Here is a 19,094-nt window from a genome sequence, read left to right on the forward strand (position 1 = left end):
TGCGGACAATTAGTTTCGCCCATACTCTGTAGGAAGTATAGCCCCTTCAATCACTCGTAGCGAATTATTTGAATCTCCCAGTCGGCAATAGGTAACAATCATTCATATCACAACGAGACTTCTTCTCCAGCATATATCCGATCATCTGCAGAAGATGAGTGTGGAACCACGGATTATCATTACAATGCTTGAATGCCTGTCAACCCGGGGGGCCGGGGCCATTTGGGAGTTGTCCGAAAGCCCGCTGTCAGCAATTGATTGAGACCGCCTTTCCGATACCAGCCAGGGCCTTCGGCGGTGCCCCCATGGCTCAGGGCCATACCAAGGCAAAGTTTAGACCGATGGGCTAGCAGTCAAAGCGTGAGACTCCGATTGACGAGTCTACAATGGCATTCACGTCAAGTAAGACCATTTGGGACACACCTGACCTGCTGCCACGCCATGTAAACCGCGGGCGTCCGGCAACATTTCAGCTGCACAGGAATCAGCATACCGAAGGCAGGTTTGGAGTTTGACGGTGATATGCTTAGCTAAGACGGCGGTAGGATGAAACGGGGAGTGGCTTAGAAACAGCAGGCGCCCCATTTTCGTAACACCGTCACATACAGGTATTCACGTTGCAGTTACGGGTATTTTACGCAGTTGCACCGTGGCTGGCGCGTAATGCACGTGGAATTTCCGTGTCAGAACCGATCCCACTGTGTGAGAAAAATGGTCCACGTCTCTTTCTGGGGGACGAACTCCAGCTTTCTCTCCAACCAGCCTCTCTCACCTCTGCTCTGGCACATCAGAGTTACCCGCCTGCAGAAGTGATCTCGGTGCAGCTTGTCTTTGAGATCCCTCCGTCATTGACTGCGACCGTCTCATTTCTCCTCCCTCTCTTATCTATCCCCTCTTCACCTACTCGGTTCTCCACGATTCGCATACCAGTCCCTTTTTCCTGGCGCTCTGGCTCACCTCCTTCCTGCCCCCCAACCCTCGACGTCGTCTCTTTATCACCACGCTTCTCGAAGCCATCAAAGCCAATTCTCTCCTTTTATCTAGTCGATTTTTGATTCTCTTCGGTTTACTAATTGGAGCGGCGCGTTGGTTTACTATTATCGGCGTTTTGTACAGCGATTACCTCGATTTATGATATGTTTTCTCCGTGAATACCTCAGAGTAAGCGGCCTCCCTTTTCACTGAGTCCTTGTTGGACGCACTCGGACACAGTCTTTTTCCTTTCTTTCCTTCCTGAGGGCAGAAGTTGACCGGACTCTTTCGCAGAAAGCATCTTTTTTTTTTTTTTTTTTTTTTTTTTACGTTCACTCTGGGCCCACGTCCGTGCTCGCCTCGTTCCATCCATCACACCTCGTATTACTACTCTATCCCAATCATTGTAAAACAACAGTGTTTTGCTAGTACGATAGGCGACAGAGATGACATCTTCGTCCTCGAACGTTGTTGGGGTTCACTACCGGGTGGGAAAGAAAATCGGTGAAGGCTCCTTCGGTGTTATCTTTGAAGGAACAAACCTTTTGAACAATCAGCAGGTTGCAATCAAATTCGTAGGTGCCAATCGATAAACCCAAACCACGTTAGAATGCGGACGGACTAGCTAACAATGCGCTAGGAACCGCGGAAGAGTGATGCTCCTCAACTCCGAGATGAATATCGCACCTACAAGATCCTCGTTGGATGCCGTGAGTCAACCCGCGTCAATGCATCGTATCGTTATCATCTTTTTTTTTTTTTAGCTAACTTAATATAGCTGGCATACCTAATGTCTACTATTTTGGGCAGGAGGGTCTCCACAACATTCTCGTTATTGATCTCTTAGGTCCAAGTCTAGAAGATCTTTTCGATCATTGCAACCGAAGGTTCACTATAAAAACAGTTGTAATGGTTGCAAAACAAATGGTATGGTTGTCTCGTGTGTACACATCTATCCACTGCTAACTTGGCGATCAGTTATCGAGGGTCCAAACAATCCACGAGAAAAATCTTATTTACAGAGACATTAAACCGGACAACTTCCTAATTGGGAGACCTGGCTCCAAGGCAGCCAATGTGATCCATGTCGTCGACTTTGGAATGGCAAAACAGTACAGGGACCCAAAAACAAAGCAGCATATTCCCTACCGAGAACGCAAATCTCTATCGGGAACTGCACGTTACATGAGTATCAACACGCATCTTGGTAGGGAACAGTCACGCCGAGATGACCTTGAAGCCCTAGGCCATGTGTTCATGTACTTCCTTAGAGGTGGTTTGCCATGGCAAGGCTTGAAAGCTGCCACTAATAAGCAAAAGTACGAAAAAATTGGCGAAAAGAAACAGACAACTGCCGTCAAGGATCTCTGTGATGGATATCCAGGTACTTATCTCATTGGTTGAAAAAGCATTTAAACATTCTAACATGGTTTATAGACGAGTTCAACAAGTACCTTACCTATGTTCGAAACCTCGGTTTCGAAGATACTCCTGATTACGATTATTTGCGCGATCTTTTCACTCAAGCATTGAAGAATACAGGGGAAGTGGAAGATGGGGAGTATGACTGGATGAAGCTGAACGGAGGTCGAGGTTGGGAAGCCTCTAAGTCTTACCCTGCCCAACACCACTTGCACACCGGCAATGCAATGCCGAATTCATCTGCTCGGGAAATTCATGGTGCTTCAGCGGCAAGAGGCCCTCATCCTCAAAGACCCGGAATTACCGCTGACCGTTTAAACGCCGCGCAGCCCCCGCCCCCATCTCCTGCGAAACCAGGAGCTGGGAAACCAGCGCGAGAGCGGCCAAACGCATCCGGCGGGCCGCAAGTCAAGCGTCAAAACGGAGCGGCGGGGGGACTCGATGCAACTGCAGCAGCTTCAACGCAGGCTCAGTTTCAGAATTCAAATGCACATCTCCCGGGCCGGATCAGCAACCCGGTCAATAGCACAATGAACAATCCCCAGGCTCAACCAGCGCGGAGAACCCCTGAACCTGAGCCTACCTTTGTGCAGAAAGTGATGAAAGCATTGTGTTGTGGTGAGTCTGACATTGGCTGATTCCTTATGTACCACTGCTCACCGTCATCTAGGTTGAATTTCCAGCCCATCTAACAAAATAATCCTGATTTGACAACATGTTACTGTGGGAGTTGATCGAAAGGCTCCTTATCCCATACATCTATGGAGCCTTTTCTCTTTCGCTTGTTTCTTTTTTTTCTTTTTCGCGGGAACACGTTTTAACGACACGGCCGACGACGGATTCAAAATCTCAGTTCACCCTTTTAATTTATGGAGCGCTTTTCTTTCTCGTATTACTTATATTAATATCTCGACCTCCGTTACGAACATCTTGGAGGGATAATACCTGAACTCTCGGCATGATTACCTAGAGTGTCTATCTCGTCCCCCGTCCATTCCAAATCGATTCAACCCCGGTTACTCTCCGCGCAGTTACGCGATGCAAATTCTTCTCAACCTCTCTCCCAGCTTTTCATGTTTTGCCTTTGGCGTAAAACTTGAATATCTTCAGCCTGTCTTTGTCTGAGCGTCTCTCAGTTTTCGGAATAGACTATCGCCCAAGATTCCGACCAGAAAAATGAGCCATGCGGCCCTGTACCTTGCATATTCCGTTATTTCGGCTATATACACATATTCGCATGAGTTGCTGGAAAGTGCAGAGCCATTTTTAGCTGGTGGACAAGGCGATGGTTCCATTTTACCGGCGAATTCTATCCCTCGTGTGCCATTCTCTCAAAGGTCGGGTTGAGAAGTCGAGACGATATCATATGGGAGGGTGATAGTAATGAACTGATTTACCAAGAGTCCAATGTCATGCATCGTTCACTTTGTGTTTCCATACCCGCGCCTGACTCTAGCAGTTTTTTCTTTTTGACTTTTTCCTTTTTCTTTTTTTGTTTCATTTGTTCTATTGGCGTCGTGCTGGGTTGCCACCGTATATCTGTTTTTTGTTCCTCTTTCGACTCTCCATGTAAGTCTTTTTTGGCCTTTGATTGATGAAGTATCTCCGAGTAGAATATTGTACGTAGAGCAGCGGACCTCAGTGAGCGAAGTACTTCTAGCAAACTTACCCGGTTAATATTGTCCAATATATTCAATAACAGGAGATTCCCAGGCTTAAGGTATCGATTTGCTTTTGTGTCTTATGCTGCACTACTCTTTCTATGTTTTTCTAGCCGAGAATATCCTACCCAACGTTCCCAGGGAACAATCAGGTGGTTGTCTTTATCTGTATTGACCCATTTCCTGAATATGCAACTGTTTTACGTGTGACTGATTCTGCTCCACTTTCTTTTTATAAGACACACTAGCTTGTGTTTCTGAAATGCGCCTGTTTGCCACATTACCATTACATCAAGGCTAAGGTACTGACAAGCACCCAAAGCCAATTTATCAGTACGAGCCCAAATTTGAGATGTTGTATTCCTGCTCTGTGGCCCCGCAAACCAAGACTTGTCTGTGAACACCAGCAATAGGGAGGGTTGACGCTTAGGCCTCGGTTCCTCTTAATGCCCAATGAATGCCCATGTCAACCGGAAAATGCAACTCGAGAGCGATTTCGATAATACTCTTATTTTACAACCGTCCCGACCTAGGTGCCAATTATGGACAAAAATTAGCTTCTTGGTCACACTGCGATCCGTTAGCAAGGCCCAAAAGGACAAAGGAAAGCTGATACAGTGGCCGATTCACCCCAGATCTTGTGTAATGGGGAAAGGAGACGTGGGGGTTAGCTACCAATGTTCTGTCCTCTGGTCTTATACGGAGTAGATAAGGAGCATTTTGCGACAGCAAGCGCAATAAGCGGGAACAACTAGTTCCTGCGGATCCCCAAGTTAACAGTTGATAGCACGCCGGTCCCGCTTCCTAGGCCTAAGTAGACAAGGCACCGGTGATCGCAAGTGGATGAAGCATGATCCACGCTGAAAGTGCTGTCGCATTTTGCGTCTTTCTTATTGGGTTAAAAAACGGCGGTCTGTCTTCATCACCACGAGTGCAGGAAAGGTCAAAGCCTGATCTTGGAAGTGAAACTCAGACCGCTTTTTCTCAGTGATACCCCAAGGGTCCAGCACATATCTGTCTAAGAGAGATAGCTAGGCTTGGTTGCTGAGATATCTGGAGATACGAAAACATCGTTCTGTTGGCAGATTGACCGTGAGAGCACCCCCATATAAGTTCAAGCACACGGTGGAGGAGGTTGTTGCCCAAAGGACACTGTGTGACATTCAATGACACTCACAGCCAGCTCGCAGAGACTGTTCACATCATCTTCATCCTCGCCTTATCAAGGAATGGAGTTGGTCTTGTCGTTGAACCACTTTCACGTGAGAGGCCAGCCGGCAAGGTCGATATTTTAGCCGCGGGCGACAATCAACATTCAACTTGTCCCCATCTCTCAAGGGAATTAGGGTTGTGTCAACTTCCAAGGGCAGACAAGGCTGTCAGCCTGTCTTTCCCCGAAGGATACCCACGCAATGCTATTCCAGGGGCCTTGTCCGGCCGTTAAACTTTGTTTTCTCCTCTGGTGAGGTGGTATTGTACAGTTCCCGGCAACAATGTCCCTATCACCGATATCAATGCAAAGGGAAAAAAAGGAAAGCGGGGTAGATCTCATGTGCATGGTCCAGGTGGTCACAAAGAGGTGCAAGGGATGTGTCGAGGTGCAGCATCCAGCCCAGTTAAAGCAAAGTGACTAACCACTTGCAACTTGCAGTGAACTGGTGTGCTGTATATGCTACCATGCACCAGCTTGCGTGCTTAGTTGGCTACCGAGGTAAGTATGTAGTTTATTCTCCACTACAGAGTAGTCATAAGGGACATATCACTAATACTCTGTACTCCATAGGGGATTAACTGATGACGAAGTGCTTGGCCCATTGTGTCTTTCAGCTGCTCATGCCCTCGCTGCCACGGAGAACATGAATAAGATAAGCAAAGAGAAGAGAGGAAGGAAGAAATAGAGCTGGATGGTGTGAGACCAACTGTCGCAGTCGTTAAACTTCTTGCCTTGGGTTCTCTGGCATATGGCAATGTGTCACAAAAGTGGTGATCGATGTCCACTGGACCATAAGTTCATTACTATATTTTATAGCTGGAATTCTATTGACTGTGAGGTGACAGCGTCGCTGCTATGATTATACTATGAATGCAAAGGTTGTGACCTGGATATCCCCATCCTCGACTTGGTTGCCAATTCTTTCTTGGAGGAGTGAGGAGTATGTATTTTACTTCAACTCTTGAATTCCTGGGTACACTCTGACTGGAAACCAGGCCAGGTTTATCTGGACATGTAACCTCAACAATGGATACTCAGTGCTATTTTCTGGTGTACATCCAAAACCTTTAGGTGCATCACATGCGCAGCTAACACATGGTGACCCAGAGCTCAGGAACGCCCCCATTTTGAAGGATTGTTTGAGCATTGTTCAGATTGATTTTAGTTGAACCAATATCTATGGCGAGCACTGAACCAAGAATAGAGAGAACCCTTTTTTGGACAAGCGAAGAAAGAGAGGCGCAAACATGCATACATATTCTGCCGCACATGATCGATCCTCATCCGACATCCGTACAAAATACAAAGGACTTCAGACCCAGGCACCTAAAAATGCGGTAGCGTGAAGTGAGAATTGGCTTGTCACACCAGGAATAAGAAGAGCGGAAAGGATAACTCCATCTTTTGGCTACTTTGGTATATCTTTACAATACCCGCCTGTGACAGACAGGATTGCTAGTTGCTTGAAGGGGAGTACATATGTTTATGAGTACTGTGGTGCAATTCTGTGTCTCCGTCAAGCTATTGATCAAGCTGGCAAAGCTTGTCGGTCAAACATTCATAGAAGAGGCACTGGAGCACAGCAGTTCAACCCTCAAGCAAAATCATCTTGGTCCTACCCATAACTTCAAATATTAGCAATAACTGGCTGTATCATTCTATCAAATAGCATGCATGACCTTTTGAACACCACTTCAAATTATTAGCTTCAATACAGTACAGAATATCGAAAGGGAACATGAAAGAGTTCTTGACAAGGCTTGAGATTGTCGGCGGTCGCAGGGATTAGTGCCTTGAATAGCTGAAAATTGACTCAATTAATCCTACCCATCTCATGTTTCCATTCATTCTCTGTGCATTGGCCTGAAAGCTGGCTCAGATATGAGTTTATTTGGTGGATGTACTTACCTGGTCCATCTGTGCTAATCTACAAAGGGTTTGGTGGATTTCTGCGTAGTTGGATTGTGTCTCTGACCTGCTCCGTACGCATCCGCGCACAGGTCGAGGAACTGGGGGCAATCTCAGTCCTCCATTTCGTCTACCCGTCCTTTTGTTAGTTTTATTGAGGCAGCGGCCAGCTGTCCAATTCTATTCCCGCCATGGCACTGCTAACAGTAGCCATTAGACCAGGCCAAGATACCCTTCACACCTTCGATTCCCTCCGGGATCCTTCGTGTAGTCGAAGTTATTCTTGCCTGCTACCTTGACAGGGTTCCTGGGTGGAGATAAGGACAATGTCACTTTGTAAACTTGGAATACGGTCCAGAAAACACAAGGCTCAGCTCTGGTCTCTGGCCAGGACAAACAGCAGACGAGTACGACAAACGTCGGCTCCGGGAGCCTGGCCGCATGTTCGCTCTCTCTAGCTATATCTTTCTTGACCGGATCAAGAATTGGCGACGGCTATATATAGCCATGCAGTGCACTGTGATGGGGCATGAAGGATATATGTAAAATGTCACCTTTTTGCATATCATCCGTTGAGAACAGCAGGTCTCCAACGTTTTCAATCGTTCGCTGGATGCGTGGTTTTATACGGAGTAGCCGGATGAAAATCACTCCCGACTCGGCGCTCTCCCTTGCCGACGAGGGATGGGGCCTTGAAGCTGAGCAATAGCAGAGGTTATCGGTGCAGCAGATAACAGTCTGAGAAAACGGGCCTAACAAGGGAGCGGGTAGAATATGCATTCCGCGGTTTATCCAGGAATTTCGAGGCTGGCTTTGGACGAAAGGGATTAGAGCATATACAATTCTCTTGCCTGCCATCGCATTTCCTGGCATGCCTCGCATTGACTTTGTTTCCCGGGATTCGTCGCCGACAATTGCAATGTGCCGCGTGCGGAATTGTTTCAGTCATTACCTTTTTTTTTTTTTTTCCGGGATATTTGCTCACTCCAGTCCCTCCAATGGCATCTTACGCCACGTCGGAGGTTTCGATTTAGCAGAATTCCAAGCTAATTCTGTTTGTCTGTCGGCTTGGTAGTTTCTTGAGCCTTTTGATGACTGAAGGTCTCATGCTTGAGCACTCTCATGACGCTCGTTAACAAGTCCTGGTCAATATCCGAAGAAATAAAAAAGTATATATTTCCAAAAAAGAACTCCGTTCCATTTTCCTCCAGGGGGGCTGGGGGCTAACTTCATCCCTGGCCTTCTGTCCATGTTCCATGGGGCTATGGATCAACTAGACAAAGTGGACCCTTGCCAGTCCGTGAAAAGTTGTTCGAAATTGCGTCCCAGGAGCAGAACCACACGGGATTCTTTCCATATTACGGGTCCACGTTGACAGCGTACCATCTGATCTTCAATCTCAAGGCTGGATATTTGAAATGGTAACGGTATTGGTCACTTATTCCCAGCATCTTTGTAACCGAAAGATGTGTTTGTCTTGACAAGGAAGCCATTATTCTAGGCTCTTCGAGCCAACGGCCATGCTTGAAGAATTATCGAATGCCAATGCTCGACGTCCAAAGGAAGATCTACACGGTTCATCTGGTAACATCGGAGCAAAGGACCAAGAGGACTTCTGCTCCACTCCTCCTAGACGAAGGTTTGAATTGCGAGGGAATTCAACTCATAAAGCTTCCTTGCGTTTGTTGAAACAAAAAAGATCAGTGCAATATCAGAAGGAATCGCAGACTCGATTGTCGCGAAAGTTAGACACCACAAAGGGAATCCAAATGCATGACATCCGAAATTGATGATTCTGACTGCCCTGATACCGAACAGAAGGCAGAGGCTCACAATCCCCCACCCCGTGTGAGGTGGTTTTGATGACTTGTTCGACCGGAATGAAGTGGAAACCAGGCGGTTCCACCAACACTCCGCGAGAATTAAGATGCCGCCCAAACTATGATGCAAAAAACAATCCTAATATCACTGCTATTACTGCATATCATGGCCCATTTCAACGTGGAGTCTCATTAATGTCCCTGCCCAATTAGAACCCTCTACTGCTTGAGGCCTTTTTCCTCCCCAGAGTCCAGAACTCCATATTGGCCCAAATCCCTGCGGCAATCGACGGCTGTTTCATGATTTTTACTTTATTTTATATATACATATATATATAAATTTTTTTTCTTGAGGCAGGAGAATTTCTTATCGAACAAAGAAAAAAATCGCAGAGGCTAAGGGTTGCCGAATTTCATTTTCGACGGATTATCCGCTCTTGGAGCAAGGAATATGCTGCTGCAGAATGGCAGCCTCTTCATACCGAACGAGGCATCGCGTGAGCCCTTCCGGTAAGCCAAACACCGGATAAAGACCGGTCAATGCTGTGGGTCTCATCAACGCCTTGAATATCGAAGGATACAAACCATGGTATAACATCCGCTCTCGATACTTGGCCGATATCCCACAGATTAGTAAGAGAAATCTATGTCGAGGGTCTATGTCCTTACTAATCAAGGAAAACTTTGGAAGAGGGCTGATCCAATAAATGGGCCGAGCGGTTGCTCCAACGTCGCACAGGGGCCTTGTCTGGAAGTGGGAAGGGAAAGTGGCGTGCAAATGGTTGATACCTTGGCTCAACAGGGGCACCAGGGCTACCCAGGATTTGCTAGAAAAGGGGTGTGATCAATTACCCAATCTTCAGAGGGATTTCCGCGGAACCCCTGATGATATCATTCAACCTGACAGGGCGACAAGAGGTTGAGCTTGAGAGGCGAATCGAGTCATGTCTCTATTACACCATTGAAGCATCGCATGCTCTCATAAGTCAAGAAATGCTGTGACGGTGTTATTAATTTTTTTTTTTTTTTTTTTGGCTCGAAGGCGCCGTCACTCCGAGTTCGTCCGGGGTCTCCGTGTGGGAATAAAGTTGGGAGGAACAAGTTTCTGTCAGCCTCCGCCGAGAAGTCCGCAGATTTCCTCATGGTCACTGGTACTGCTCAAACCCTAATCGATCTCGGGATGATCAAATCTACCCAAATTGACACGGATCCTCCGCGGGTCCCTCCGACGGTACAAGGACCCTTTTGATGCATGATAACGGTCACCGGCGGCAGCAGGCCTGTAACCCAAACCCCCCCTCCCCCCGGCGCAAATGCCGGGACTCGGACATTGGCAACAGCCCGCTGCAGCTTTCCCAGAGGACTTCCCGAGAGTTGAATAAACGGAAGACCATGGGAAAACTCCCGCCTTGGATAGCGGAGCGGAATGTACGGTCTGGACTTCGTACAATCAAGGAAAATTAAGAGGTATCGGAAAATTCTTTTGCATACGAGCAACGGGCTTTGTCAGCCCTAAGGAGACAAGACCAGGGGCTGGCCGCCTGGGCCGCCTGGTCGCCTCCCAACACCAGAACTTTTTTTTTTTTTTCTTTCTCTTTGGTTCCCAATGTTTTGGCTTCATCGGGTAGTTCAGTAGTAAGGCTATTCTCAGAGAATCAACAGATTCTCGTCCATGATTCGTAGAGTCATCTCAGCACGCTCTGCACCACCCTTGGCGAATTCTCGGGATTGGAACGAGAGAGCAGACGAAGGACTTTTTATTCAACAAAATTGACCGAGAAAAAAGAAATTCTAAGTGGGGGAACTAACCCGGAAGGCTTCCAGAAGACGCGCAGAAGGGCGAAGTGCGTTACACAGCCTCCCAGCGTCACGCTGTATTACGATAACATACCGGATTGATTTCATGCTTTATTACGGTGCTGGTGTATGTGTGTGTGTACTCTGTACATATGTAGGGTACATCGAACATCTTCATCCAGACTTACGGGTGCGAGCTCATTCCTGGCTCTGCGGGCCAACCTGGCAGAGCTGGTGTGTTGCAGCAAAGGGCGCATCCAGCTCAGAGTCGCAAGGGCTTCCAAGAAAACTGGCACTTTTGCAGGAACCCCAACGGGTCTCGAAGCGTGGGCTCTGGAACTTTGGCAATTTCAAAACAAAGAAAATTCCCGAGCCTTGGCGAACTTTCACGGTTGGTCATGATATCATCAAGGCGCCGCAAGTGGAGATGCTGCTTCCAAATCAGAATTCCCCGTCGAGCTTGTCTGTCGACTGGCGTCGTTCGAAGGGCGTGCTTTTGGCGAGGAGGTGCAGTCCATCGACCAAACGTGTGGGCCTTGTTCTGACAGCTAGCGCAAATCGGTGGAGCTGCTTTGCCCTTTGGGTTGCCAAAATCCCAGAGAGCTCCATGTCGCGAACTCCGGCCATGTGTGTCTTTGTGACTCGTTTCTTCTTTTCTGCGTCAGGAAACGCGATCTCATTCTGATGTGTCGCAAACGTGGCTTGCATGCAACAGAAGAGAGAGCAAATGAATGGTGAGTTAATTGACTTTTCGACCATCTCCTCTCCCCGACGAAAATGGGTGGTGTCGGGGACGATCATCGACGTAGCAAGCAAAAGAGGCACGGAAAGAGCTGTCTATACTCCGTACTTGGGAAGCATCAATCAAGGAAGGGTTTTCCAAAATAATCATTGGAATTTACCTGTTCTTTTTGCCTCGGTTCTGTCTTCCCGCCGGTGCCGCGTTGTCGGGTTGAGAAGCTGTTGTGGCCAAAGAAGAGCTTTCTGAGTACGAGACAATACTGGAGCTTCAAGCATGCTGGCTGCCCTTACTCTTCCCACGGCCACTCGCAGCCAGCTGTTCAAGCATGCATTAGCTCAGCTTTTCTTTTTCTTCTTTCCTTCCCCAATCCTTGCTCTGCACCACCGCGTGCATGCTCTGCATCAAAATAGCATTTGAATACGAGCTGCAGCTTGTGTCACACCTGGGCGTTTTCTGGAAGGTTTGCTTGGTTTATCCGGTCATCAACTCGAACCCCAGAACCAGGATGTTTGTACTCCGCATCTGAAAACCCGTTCTTCCAGCAGGTGCTGAATGCAGGAATGAAAAAAAAAAAAAAAAAAAAAAAAAAAAAAAAAAAAAAAAAAGAGAGAGCTTGAGAAGACAGGGGTGCAGAAAATATTTATTTTGTTAAGAACATCTCCCCAGCAGCAACCTATGAGAGTTTGCAGTTTCAGCTCAAATGTTCCACGGATTCCGATTGTTTGCTCCAAGGGTTCCCATAGCTAGAGGTGTTATAGGTCCTCGAGATCCACCAAGGTATCAATTAGGATCTCTGATTGTCCAGTTTCAACGGTCCGATCGCGGGGAAAATCAAGCCGAAGAACGGAGGACGGAACTTAGCTGATGTTACCCCGAAAGAGCCACAGAGCATCTTGTGGATAAATAGTTTCCAAAGCAATTGGATCTCACCAGAAGAACACAGAAAGCAAGCAGAGTGGACAGCGTCTCTCTGCCACTCGCTCGGAATTGAAGCTTCAACCCTTGGGGGAAGCGGTGTAAAGGTATCCGCCTTCTTCCCCCACCCCCCTCCCTCTCGCGCTTGTGACAAAAACCTCCTACTGGTTGCTGATCTTGCTTCTCTTGAGGTGGACCGGCCGATCTTAAAATTCAGATTTGGGGGTTTGACGCGTTGCTCCATTAATAATTTGATACATATTCCCGAGGTGCCGATCAGTTAACCGCACAGATGGGATGGTACCAGCAAAAAGTCACATTTCAGGGTGTGAGAATGGTTGATTCGGCTGCGACACGATCAGTGCGCGTGAGGCTGATACATTGAGGAGCAAAAGCAGAGGAGAGATAATGGAACATAACCAGCGGCATCAAAACACCTTCTGAGCATTTGCTCAAAGGGGGGGGGGGGGGGGGGGGGGGCGATCAGGGATTCACTGCCGTTGTTTCCAGCGGCTGACGCTCTCCAGGCTGAAAGGAAGCAGGGAATGAAAGAAAATCGAGGAACATCCGTTAGCTCACCAATTGCTTTCATGATGATATCGCATGTGAACTGGTTCAGATGGGGATTATAAAGACCTTTCAACGTGGATCACCGGGGTTGTGGTCAAGTGATGTCGTCAACCGGCAAAACCCCCCTTCCCCAACAAAGGGACAAGTTTGCAGCATTCCTGCGAATGTCGACACTATACATACGGAGTCCGGAGTCCGGAGTACATACATTGAAACTGAACCAAACAGGGCAAAGAATGCCATCAATAATGCTGCCGATCGTTTGAATGATGGATCTCTGGTACTGGGTTGCATGATATTGCGGTACAGTCCAATGGATAGACGGGAGACGATCGCCTATAACGAAAGCTTCGGTACTCTACTCTTGGTTGCAGGCAGAAATTCGTTAGCAGCCTGATTAAGAGGCACATCCTCGCTGTCAAGTTTACATGAAACGGTGGTGGTGGTCGGAAGGGCTGGGCGGCCGGGGTGGTCCCTTCTGGGAAGTGAGCAAAAGAGCCGAAGCCAAGGGCTGGGGGAGGGACGAGGAGCGATTTCGGGGCATGTTAGCAATCGGAGTTCTCCGTGTCAATTCGGAGCGAGCTATCGAGATACGAGCTTCTCAAAGAGTAATGATGGTGTCTTGGTCACTCTCTTTTTTTCCTTTTTATTTTCTTTTTCCCCCCTCCCTCCTCTGAAGGGCCCGACAACTAGACTTGAGATCGAGCGGAGAGACATACCTCTGTAGGGCGCAGACGAAGCTTGCTGCCGGACGTCCGTACAGTATCATGGTTACGGCTGCTCCGTTACGGGGTAATAAGTTACGCCCTCTATAGGTGTTACCGTGCCGTCCGGCAGAACAGGAGAAGGCAGTGACCAATGACAGCGGCGGTTTCAATACCTTGGCGTTTTGCCCGCTTTCGGCAAGGTGCAGGGGCGATGCATGCACGCCAAGAACGAGCGAGCAAACTTAGAAGACGCCGAGAACACGAAAAGAAGCTGAATGGAAGGAAATCGAAGGAGCATAACTGAGTTTAGCTTCCTGCTGGGACGGGGCTGCCTGCGACGGGCCAACCAGGTTTCGCCCTGCGCGTCACCCTTTTTCGCTCATTGGCGACATCCCGGTCCGCTGCTGGGCACCGCAAGGGTCCCTTTTCCTCCCCCCATCCTGGTCCGCGATGATGGTGGTGATGGTGGTGATGGTGGTGGTGTTGTCGTTGACATAATTTTATTATGAGTTAGTTATTGTTTTATTATCTTTTTCTTGTTTGGTAAAAGTAGGTCCATGATTCGCACACCCGCATCTCCTCTTCCACACCCCCCCCCCGGGCGTCAAGACGAACAAGAATGCTGGAGGGGCCCCTTTGGTCCCTTTCAAAATCAAAAAAGGACAGCCAGGGGAGCATGATTTTCTTTCCGTCCAGGTTGTCGACGCCAACTCACACATACACACACCTACCAGGGTATTTTAAAAGCAGACTCATTTTTGTTCGGAGTGGGATCAATCGCCGGTCAAATCCAGGCAACTTTTTCCCCTTGCTGATGGGACCTTTTTGTTCTGCCTGTCGCTTTTCTTGAATAGCCGCGGGACCTTTCTCGTCTTGTTCTCCCCCATTCAACAGTGGGCCGCTGGCCAATAATGTACGATTGGTGGTCGGCTCACTTGCTGGAGTGGAAAAGGTCTCGCCGTCACCCCAGTAGTAGTTTAACTGTAAAAAATAGCCGGGTGAAGAATAGAATCCTGCACGAAAATGCGGTTGTTTTTAAGATATGGATTTTCTTCGGGCATTTCCACCCAGGTGCGTCCTTGAGCTCAGAAATCATCCGATCCAGACTGCGTCGGCGGCTAGGTCTGCCGCAGCAGTCAATATTTCATTCCTTTTTTTATTCTCTTACAGGCCAGGGAAGTATCGCGGTATGTGGCTAGCCAGGTTTCCGATCTCTCGCACCCTTGTCCACGTAGCCTTGTTGGTCGAATAGCTGGCATTTTCCTGGGAGCTTATGGTAAAGTGACAGGTCAGCAACCTAATACTTTGAACAACCAATAAACCCCCCCCCCTTCTCTCTCTCTCTTCAAAGTCTAGTAGCTTGGAAAAAAAAAAAATAAAAATAAAAATAAAAAGAAAAAGAAAAAATAAACCCGGGAGAGAGAGAAACAGGATGTGCGGAGAGTATGACTGCGACTAAGGACTCGTACAGCCTCCCCTTTTTGGCCGCGCAAGGCATTTCACGTAACCGCTGGATAGATCTTCAGGAACTGCGTGTTACATTTACGCGCCAGCCAGCCAACAGAAGCGGCGTATCACAGGCCGATGAAAAGCTAAACCGAGAGGTAGTTATTATTGCCACCTGTGCCAGAAGAGGATCATCCTTTTCGACGCCTCCAGTGCGGGTCGTCGCCGCAGACCAGACAGACGAATGGCCACGTACAGCAAACACACTGACTGCACGGGGTGCGGGATAGAAGTGGTGTCATTTCGCAGAAAATAATTATTCTTTTTTTCCCACTAAAAGAGCTTGTTCAAGAAGCATATTTGACATTATTCACCATTTGGAAATTAGCATTCTTGACTTGGCCTGGGGCATGAATCAGGCGGGAAGGCGGAAAAGGAAGGAAAAGAAGAAAAAAGGCAAAGCAAAAAGGATTTCTGCTTGTCAGTCAGCAGGCTTCTTGGGCCAAGAAGGACTGATTACTTATCGTTTGATTCATTGACCGTGGCTCGAAGCCAAAAACTCCTCTTCTGGTACCACGAGTGGGAAAACGGGATTCTCTCACGAATTAGCCTCTGGATTCAAACTCGGTGACAATCCCTGGGTCTGTTTGACCCGCTTGCCGTCATCATCGCGTCCTTTTTGCCCAAAGCCTGTTGCGCTTTCGATTTGCTTTTGCAGGATATATGGGAGCAAGAGTCTCGCCCGCCCAATTCTTACTGCTAAGGGTTTCTGGCGGTTCATCATCGTCAGTGGCTTTCCTTTTATACAACTGCCTCAGCGCTTCCCTGCATTTCGCTGCAAATAGTCAACGATCCTTCTCTTCGGCTCCACTCCTGGGTCTTCTTATTTTCTCTTGATCCTCTTTTTTTTTCCGCGACTTTATTTTTCTATTTTATTTTATTTTATTTTTTTGGACTGCCTGCGACCATCACGCCCGTTATCCACCTTGTCTCCACCCAGACAAGGTATTTATACAAGGTAGACCGGTTACGGGGTAACAGATACACCCGAAATACTGTATCTAGGCTACTTATACACTTGTCACTGGTACTTGTCAGTCGATCCCGCCCTTCCCACGCCCTGCTCTGCCTCTCACTCTTATCTCCCTCTCGCTGCCCTTCAGCTCTCTCTCTTCCGCTGATGCTTGTCTTCTTTTTCCTTTCCCGTTGTCACGGTCTCCTCTTATATATCACATTACCTATTCATTTCGTATATCTGCACCTTTCGCCCTAAGATCTCCATAATCCCGGCCTGCCCTCCCTCACAAATCTCCTACCATCTTACTCACTCGAAATCATTTAATTAGTATATCGCCTTTATTATCCTGGCCGTTCTTCAACTCACCGTCCGGGGGGGGTCTCGATCCTCTCCCCCGTCACACTCAATCCTAGCCGGACTCTCGACTTCCGCTGGGTCCCATTTCACCCTAACCGCCATATCCCTACACTGGTTCATCCGCTATTTCAACTCTCCGGCGCTCAGAAGAGTTCTTGCGCATTCTCTCTCCTAAAATTTATACTCTTCTCTTTCGGTGGTAGAGGCGCGCCAATCTTCCCACCCGGAAAACTTGCCCAATATTCCCAATCTTGCGTGTGGAGGTGGCATTATTTCTGCGCTTCCAGCGGCTACCTGTTTTGGTGCTGTACCATCCTCTACCCACTTTCTGTGACTCGGCCATCGAACCCCGCAAGTTTCGAAAGGCAGCTGCAGCACAGCAAACTCGGGGGGAAGTCCAGATCCCACGGTGCAACAATCGCGGACTAGACGCGTTGCCTCTTTCGAAGTCAGCGAATTTTGTCCGTGGTGGTTTGCACGCCTCCCTCCCAAGGTCAATTATCCAATCCACCCTATTTCCCCAACAATAACTCTTTGTGGTCTCCGTACCCAAGTTGCCAACGCTGGAGCCGTTAGACGGAATTCTTCGTGCTCACGGGGTGGAAGGATCGAGGAGAGTGTGGAGAGACATCAGAACAAGATCAAGGGACGGTGGATCCAAGCGTGAGTCTCTGAGGGGGATGATTTCAGGAAGGTCTCGACGATCAGCCGAGTCTTCCTGGGATCCTACGCCTGAGTCTTCGCCCCATCATTCTCCATTACCCTCAGACTCTGACTCGGATAACGAGGAAAGAATGGAAAACTGGGGTCCCTCGAGACCCCTTAGCATATCCGTTCCTGGAAATCAGCATTCGCGCCCAACATTAGACGATGTTCTGGCCGACCGGGCGCCTCCGCCTTACACGCTTAGCGCATTCACAGCATACCTCTCTCAGAACCACTGCCTGGAAACGTTAGAATTCACAAAGGACGCCGAGCGCTATAGAACATACTATCATCGACCCGAGCGAAACGACACCGCCGAAACGCACGCCCAGAGACTTCGAGTATACTGGAACCGGATAATAAATGCGTACATCGTCCCCGGAGCTCCTCGAGAGATAAATCTTCCAAGCACAGTTAGAGACGGCTTACTCAGTCACTCCCATTCACCGAGACCCCCAAACCCCGACGTGCTCCAGGGAGCCGTTCGCCGAATGCGCGACCTGATGGACGAATCGATATTTCTGCCCTTTCTTAACAGCCGCTCTGTTTCACAACCACCCCCACGCGCATCGTACCAGCAGTATCCGCCGAACGCACCTATGGAGGAGGCACGCGTCAGCCGTCACATCTCGATGCGAAGGCACATCTCGCCGGAAACCTCGCTTGCCGTGCCCCGTTCAACAGGCTACTCGTCGCATCCCACATCCGGCTCCAACACCAGTTCGACAAGCAGTTCAGCATACCGATCTTCGCCCCAGGGGTACACGAGCGGTGATTCGGTTTCAGGCAGCCTCACAGACGATTCGGGTAGCCTTCCATCGAGTCCCGGCGCCGGAGCACCGATGACCCCTCCCACGAACGCCCCCCGGCAGCAACATGCATAGTCCCAGGGCGCGGTCGGATAAAGGCTGGAAGAAGATGGGGATGAAACTTGGTTGGAAGAAGTAAGAAAGAAATTGAGCGTGATGGAGAGGGGCAATCGCAGGATGAAGACAAGGGTCGATGCCATGCTTCTCACTCGCGGAGCTGAGTTCGCTCTTGGCCCCCTCCCTGTCCGCGCTTGATGCTGTCTAACTGGCGCCCCGCATCAACAACCAACACCTCACATCACAACACCGTCAGTCATCACCACTTTCGTCCCCATCACCTCGCTTGCCGTCTCTTTTCTTCTCTCACATCTTCTCTCACGGCGGCGTACCTCCTCACCTACTTTTCAACCTTTTGTCTAGAACAGCTCTGCTATGATTTTGTCTTGATGAGATGCATGAACATTGGGTCATTGTGTTGCAGCTGGGATTTTGCACGGTTCATATGTTCTTCTTTTTTTTTTTTTTTTTTTTGCACTGAAAAGGCGTTTATACCCACTTTGTTCTGACTCTTTCTTTGGTTTAAATTCGTTCCAACCGAGCATTAAGTACTTTTTTTTTTATCCTCGCAAATTTTTATGGTTCCCGAGTCGAGGACCAAAGTGGGAGAATTTAGAGGAAAAAGTCTCCGTCCGACCGGGTTTTCTGCATTGGAAAGCGACTCTTGACGGACGTGAACGTCATGTCGAAAACCAAAATTCGCATTTGGGCTCCTTCGTCACTCTCCTCTTTGCTGTCGTGGAGCAACCCAATATTCTTTCGCTTTCTTCCTCATTTTTTCCTTTGGATGACTGGGCAATCCACACTGCCACTATAGAGCTGATGAAGGCGTATCTTCTTAGTCGGTTGCGTGTCTGACCTATGGCTACTGGTGCCTATATATGTACAGTACCCATCTTTTCTACTCTACTCGGCATTGCATCCATGTATATCTATTGTCTAATGAGCATCAATATATACATGAATATTTTACTC

General features: G+C 48.4%; 8 protein-coding genes across 8 annotated transcripts; 5 read left to right on the forward strand and 3 right to left on the reverse strand.

Annotated features, from left to right (window-relative positions):
- The first annotated feature begins 1,323 nt into the window (after window positions 1-1,323).
- CIMG_04038 (CK1/CK1/CK1-G protein kinase) lies at window positions 1,324-4,113 on the forward strand. Its single transcript, XM_001244596.2, has 7 exons — window positions 1,324-1,547; window positions 1,613-1,682; window positions 1,751-1,899; window positions 1,951-2,356; window positions 2,410-2,663; window positions 2,724-3,012; window positions 3,065-4,113. The coding sequence occupies exons 1-7, from the start codon at window positions 1,419-1,421 to the stop codon at window positions 3,067-3,069; spliced, it is 1,302 nt and encodes a 433-aa protein (XP_001244597.2). The 5' UTR covers window positions 1,324-1,418; the 3' UTR covers window positions 3,070-4,113.
- A 422-nt stretch (window positions 4,114-4,535) lies between these two features.
- CIMG_04039 (uncharacterized protein) lies at window positions 4,536-6,319 on the forward strand. The gene is made up of 5 exons (XM_001244597.2): window positions 4,536-5,147; window positions 5,246-5,645; window positions 5,707-5,766; window positions 5,839-6,208; window positions 6,264-6,319. The coding sequence occupies exons 2-4, from the start codon at window positions 5,549-5,551 to the stop codon at window positions 5,844-5,846; spliced, it is 165 nt and encodes a 54-aa protein (XP_001244598.2). The 5' UTR covers window positions 4,536-5,147; window positions 5,246-5,548; the 3' UTR covers window positions 5,847-6,208; window positions 6,264-6,319.
- Window positions 6,320-6,862: 543 nt separating this feature from the next.
- Window positions 6,863-8,034, reverse strand: CIMG_04040 (uncharacterized protein; the record flags this gene model as incomplete). Its single annotated transcript, XM_001244598.2, has 6 exons — window positions 6,863-6,883; window positions 7,096-7,131; window positions 7,177-7,195; window positions 7,244-7,306; window positions 7,418-7,634; window positions 7,731-8,034. 6 exons carry the CDS (start codon window positions 8,032-8,034, stop codon window positions 6,863-6,865), a joined length of 660 nt encoding a protein of 219 aa, XP_001244599.2.
- A 3,200-nt stretch (window positions 8,035-11,234) lies between these two features.
- Window positions 11,235-11,594, reverse strand: CIMG_11246 (uncharacterized protein; the record flags this gene model as incomplete). The annotated part of the gene is made up of 1 exon (XM_012358291.1): window positions 11,235-11,594. The coding sequence occupies one exon, from the start codon at window positions 11,592-11,594 to the stop codon at window positions 11,235-11,237; it is 360 nt and encodes a 119-aa protein (XP_012213714.1).
- Window positions 11,595-13,448: 1,854 nt separating this feature from the next.
- CIMG_13759 (uncharacterized protein) lies at window positions 13,449-14,031 on the forward strand (the record flags this gene model as incomplete). The annotated part of the gene is made up of 3 exons (XM_004446371.1): window positions 13,449-13,564; window positions 13,748-13,812; window positions 13,934-14,031. The coding sequence occupies 3 exons, from the start codon at window positions 13,449-13,451 to the stop codon at window positions 14,029-14,031; spliced, it is 279 nt and encodes a 92-aa protein (XP_004446428.1).
- Window positions 14,032-14,638: 607 nt separating this feature from the next.
- CIMG_13760 (uncharacterized protein) lies at window positions 14,639-15,463 on the forward strand (the record flags this gene model as incomplete). The annotated part of the gene is made up of 3 exons (XM_004446372.1): window positions 14,639-14,798; window positions 14,980-15,015; window positions 15,159-15,463. The coding sequence occupies 3 exons, from the start codon at window positions 14,639-14,641 to the stop codon at window positions 15,461-15,463; spliced, it is 501 nt and encodes a 166-aa protein (XP_004446429.1).
- Window positions 15,464-15,838: 375 nt separating this feature from the next.
- On the reverse strand, window positions 15,839-16,891 carry CIMG_04044 (uncharacterized protein; the record flags this gene model as incomplete). Its single annotated transcript, XM_001244602.2, has 5 exons — window positions 15,839-15,998; window positions 16,159-16,257; window positions 16,412-16,485; window positions 16,558-16,671; window positions 16,772-16,891. 5 exons carry the CDS (start codon window positions 16,889-16,891, stop codon window positions 15,839-15,841), a joined length of 567 nt encoding a protein of 188 aa, XP_001244603.2.
- Window positions 16,892-17,079: 188 nt separating this feature from the next.
- CIMG_04045 (uncharacterized protein) lies at window positions 17,080-19,094 on the forward strand. Its single transcript, XM_001244603.2, has one exon. It carries the CDS (start codon window positions 17,229-17,231, stop codon window positions 18,135-18,137), a length of 909 nt encoding a protein of 302 aa, XP_001244604.1. The 5' UTR covers window positions 17,080-17,228; the 3' UTR covers window positions 18,138-19,094.

Source organism: Coccidioides immitis, assembly GCF_000149335.2.
Source record: "Coccidioides immitis RS genomic scaffold supercont3.6, whole genome shotgun sequence".
NCBI lineage: Eukaryota > Fungi > Ascomycota > Eurotiomycetes > Onygenales > Onygenaceae > Coccidioides > Coccidioides immitis.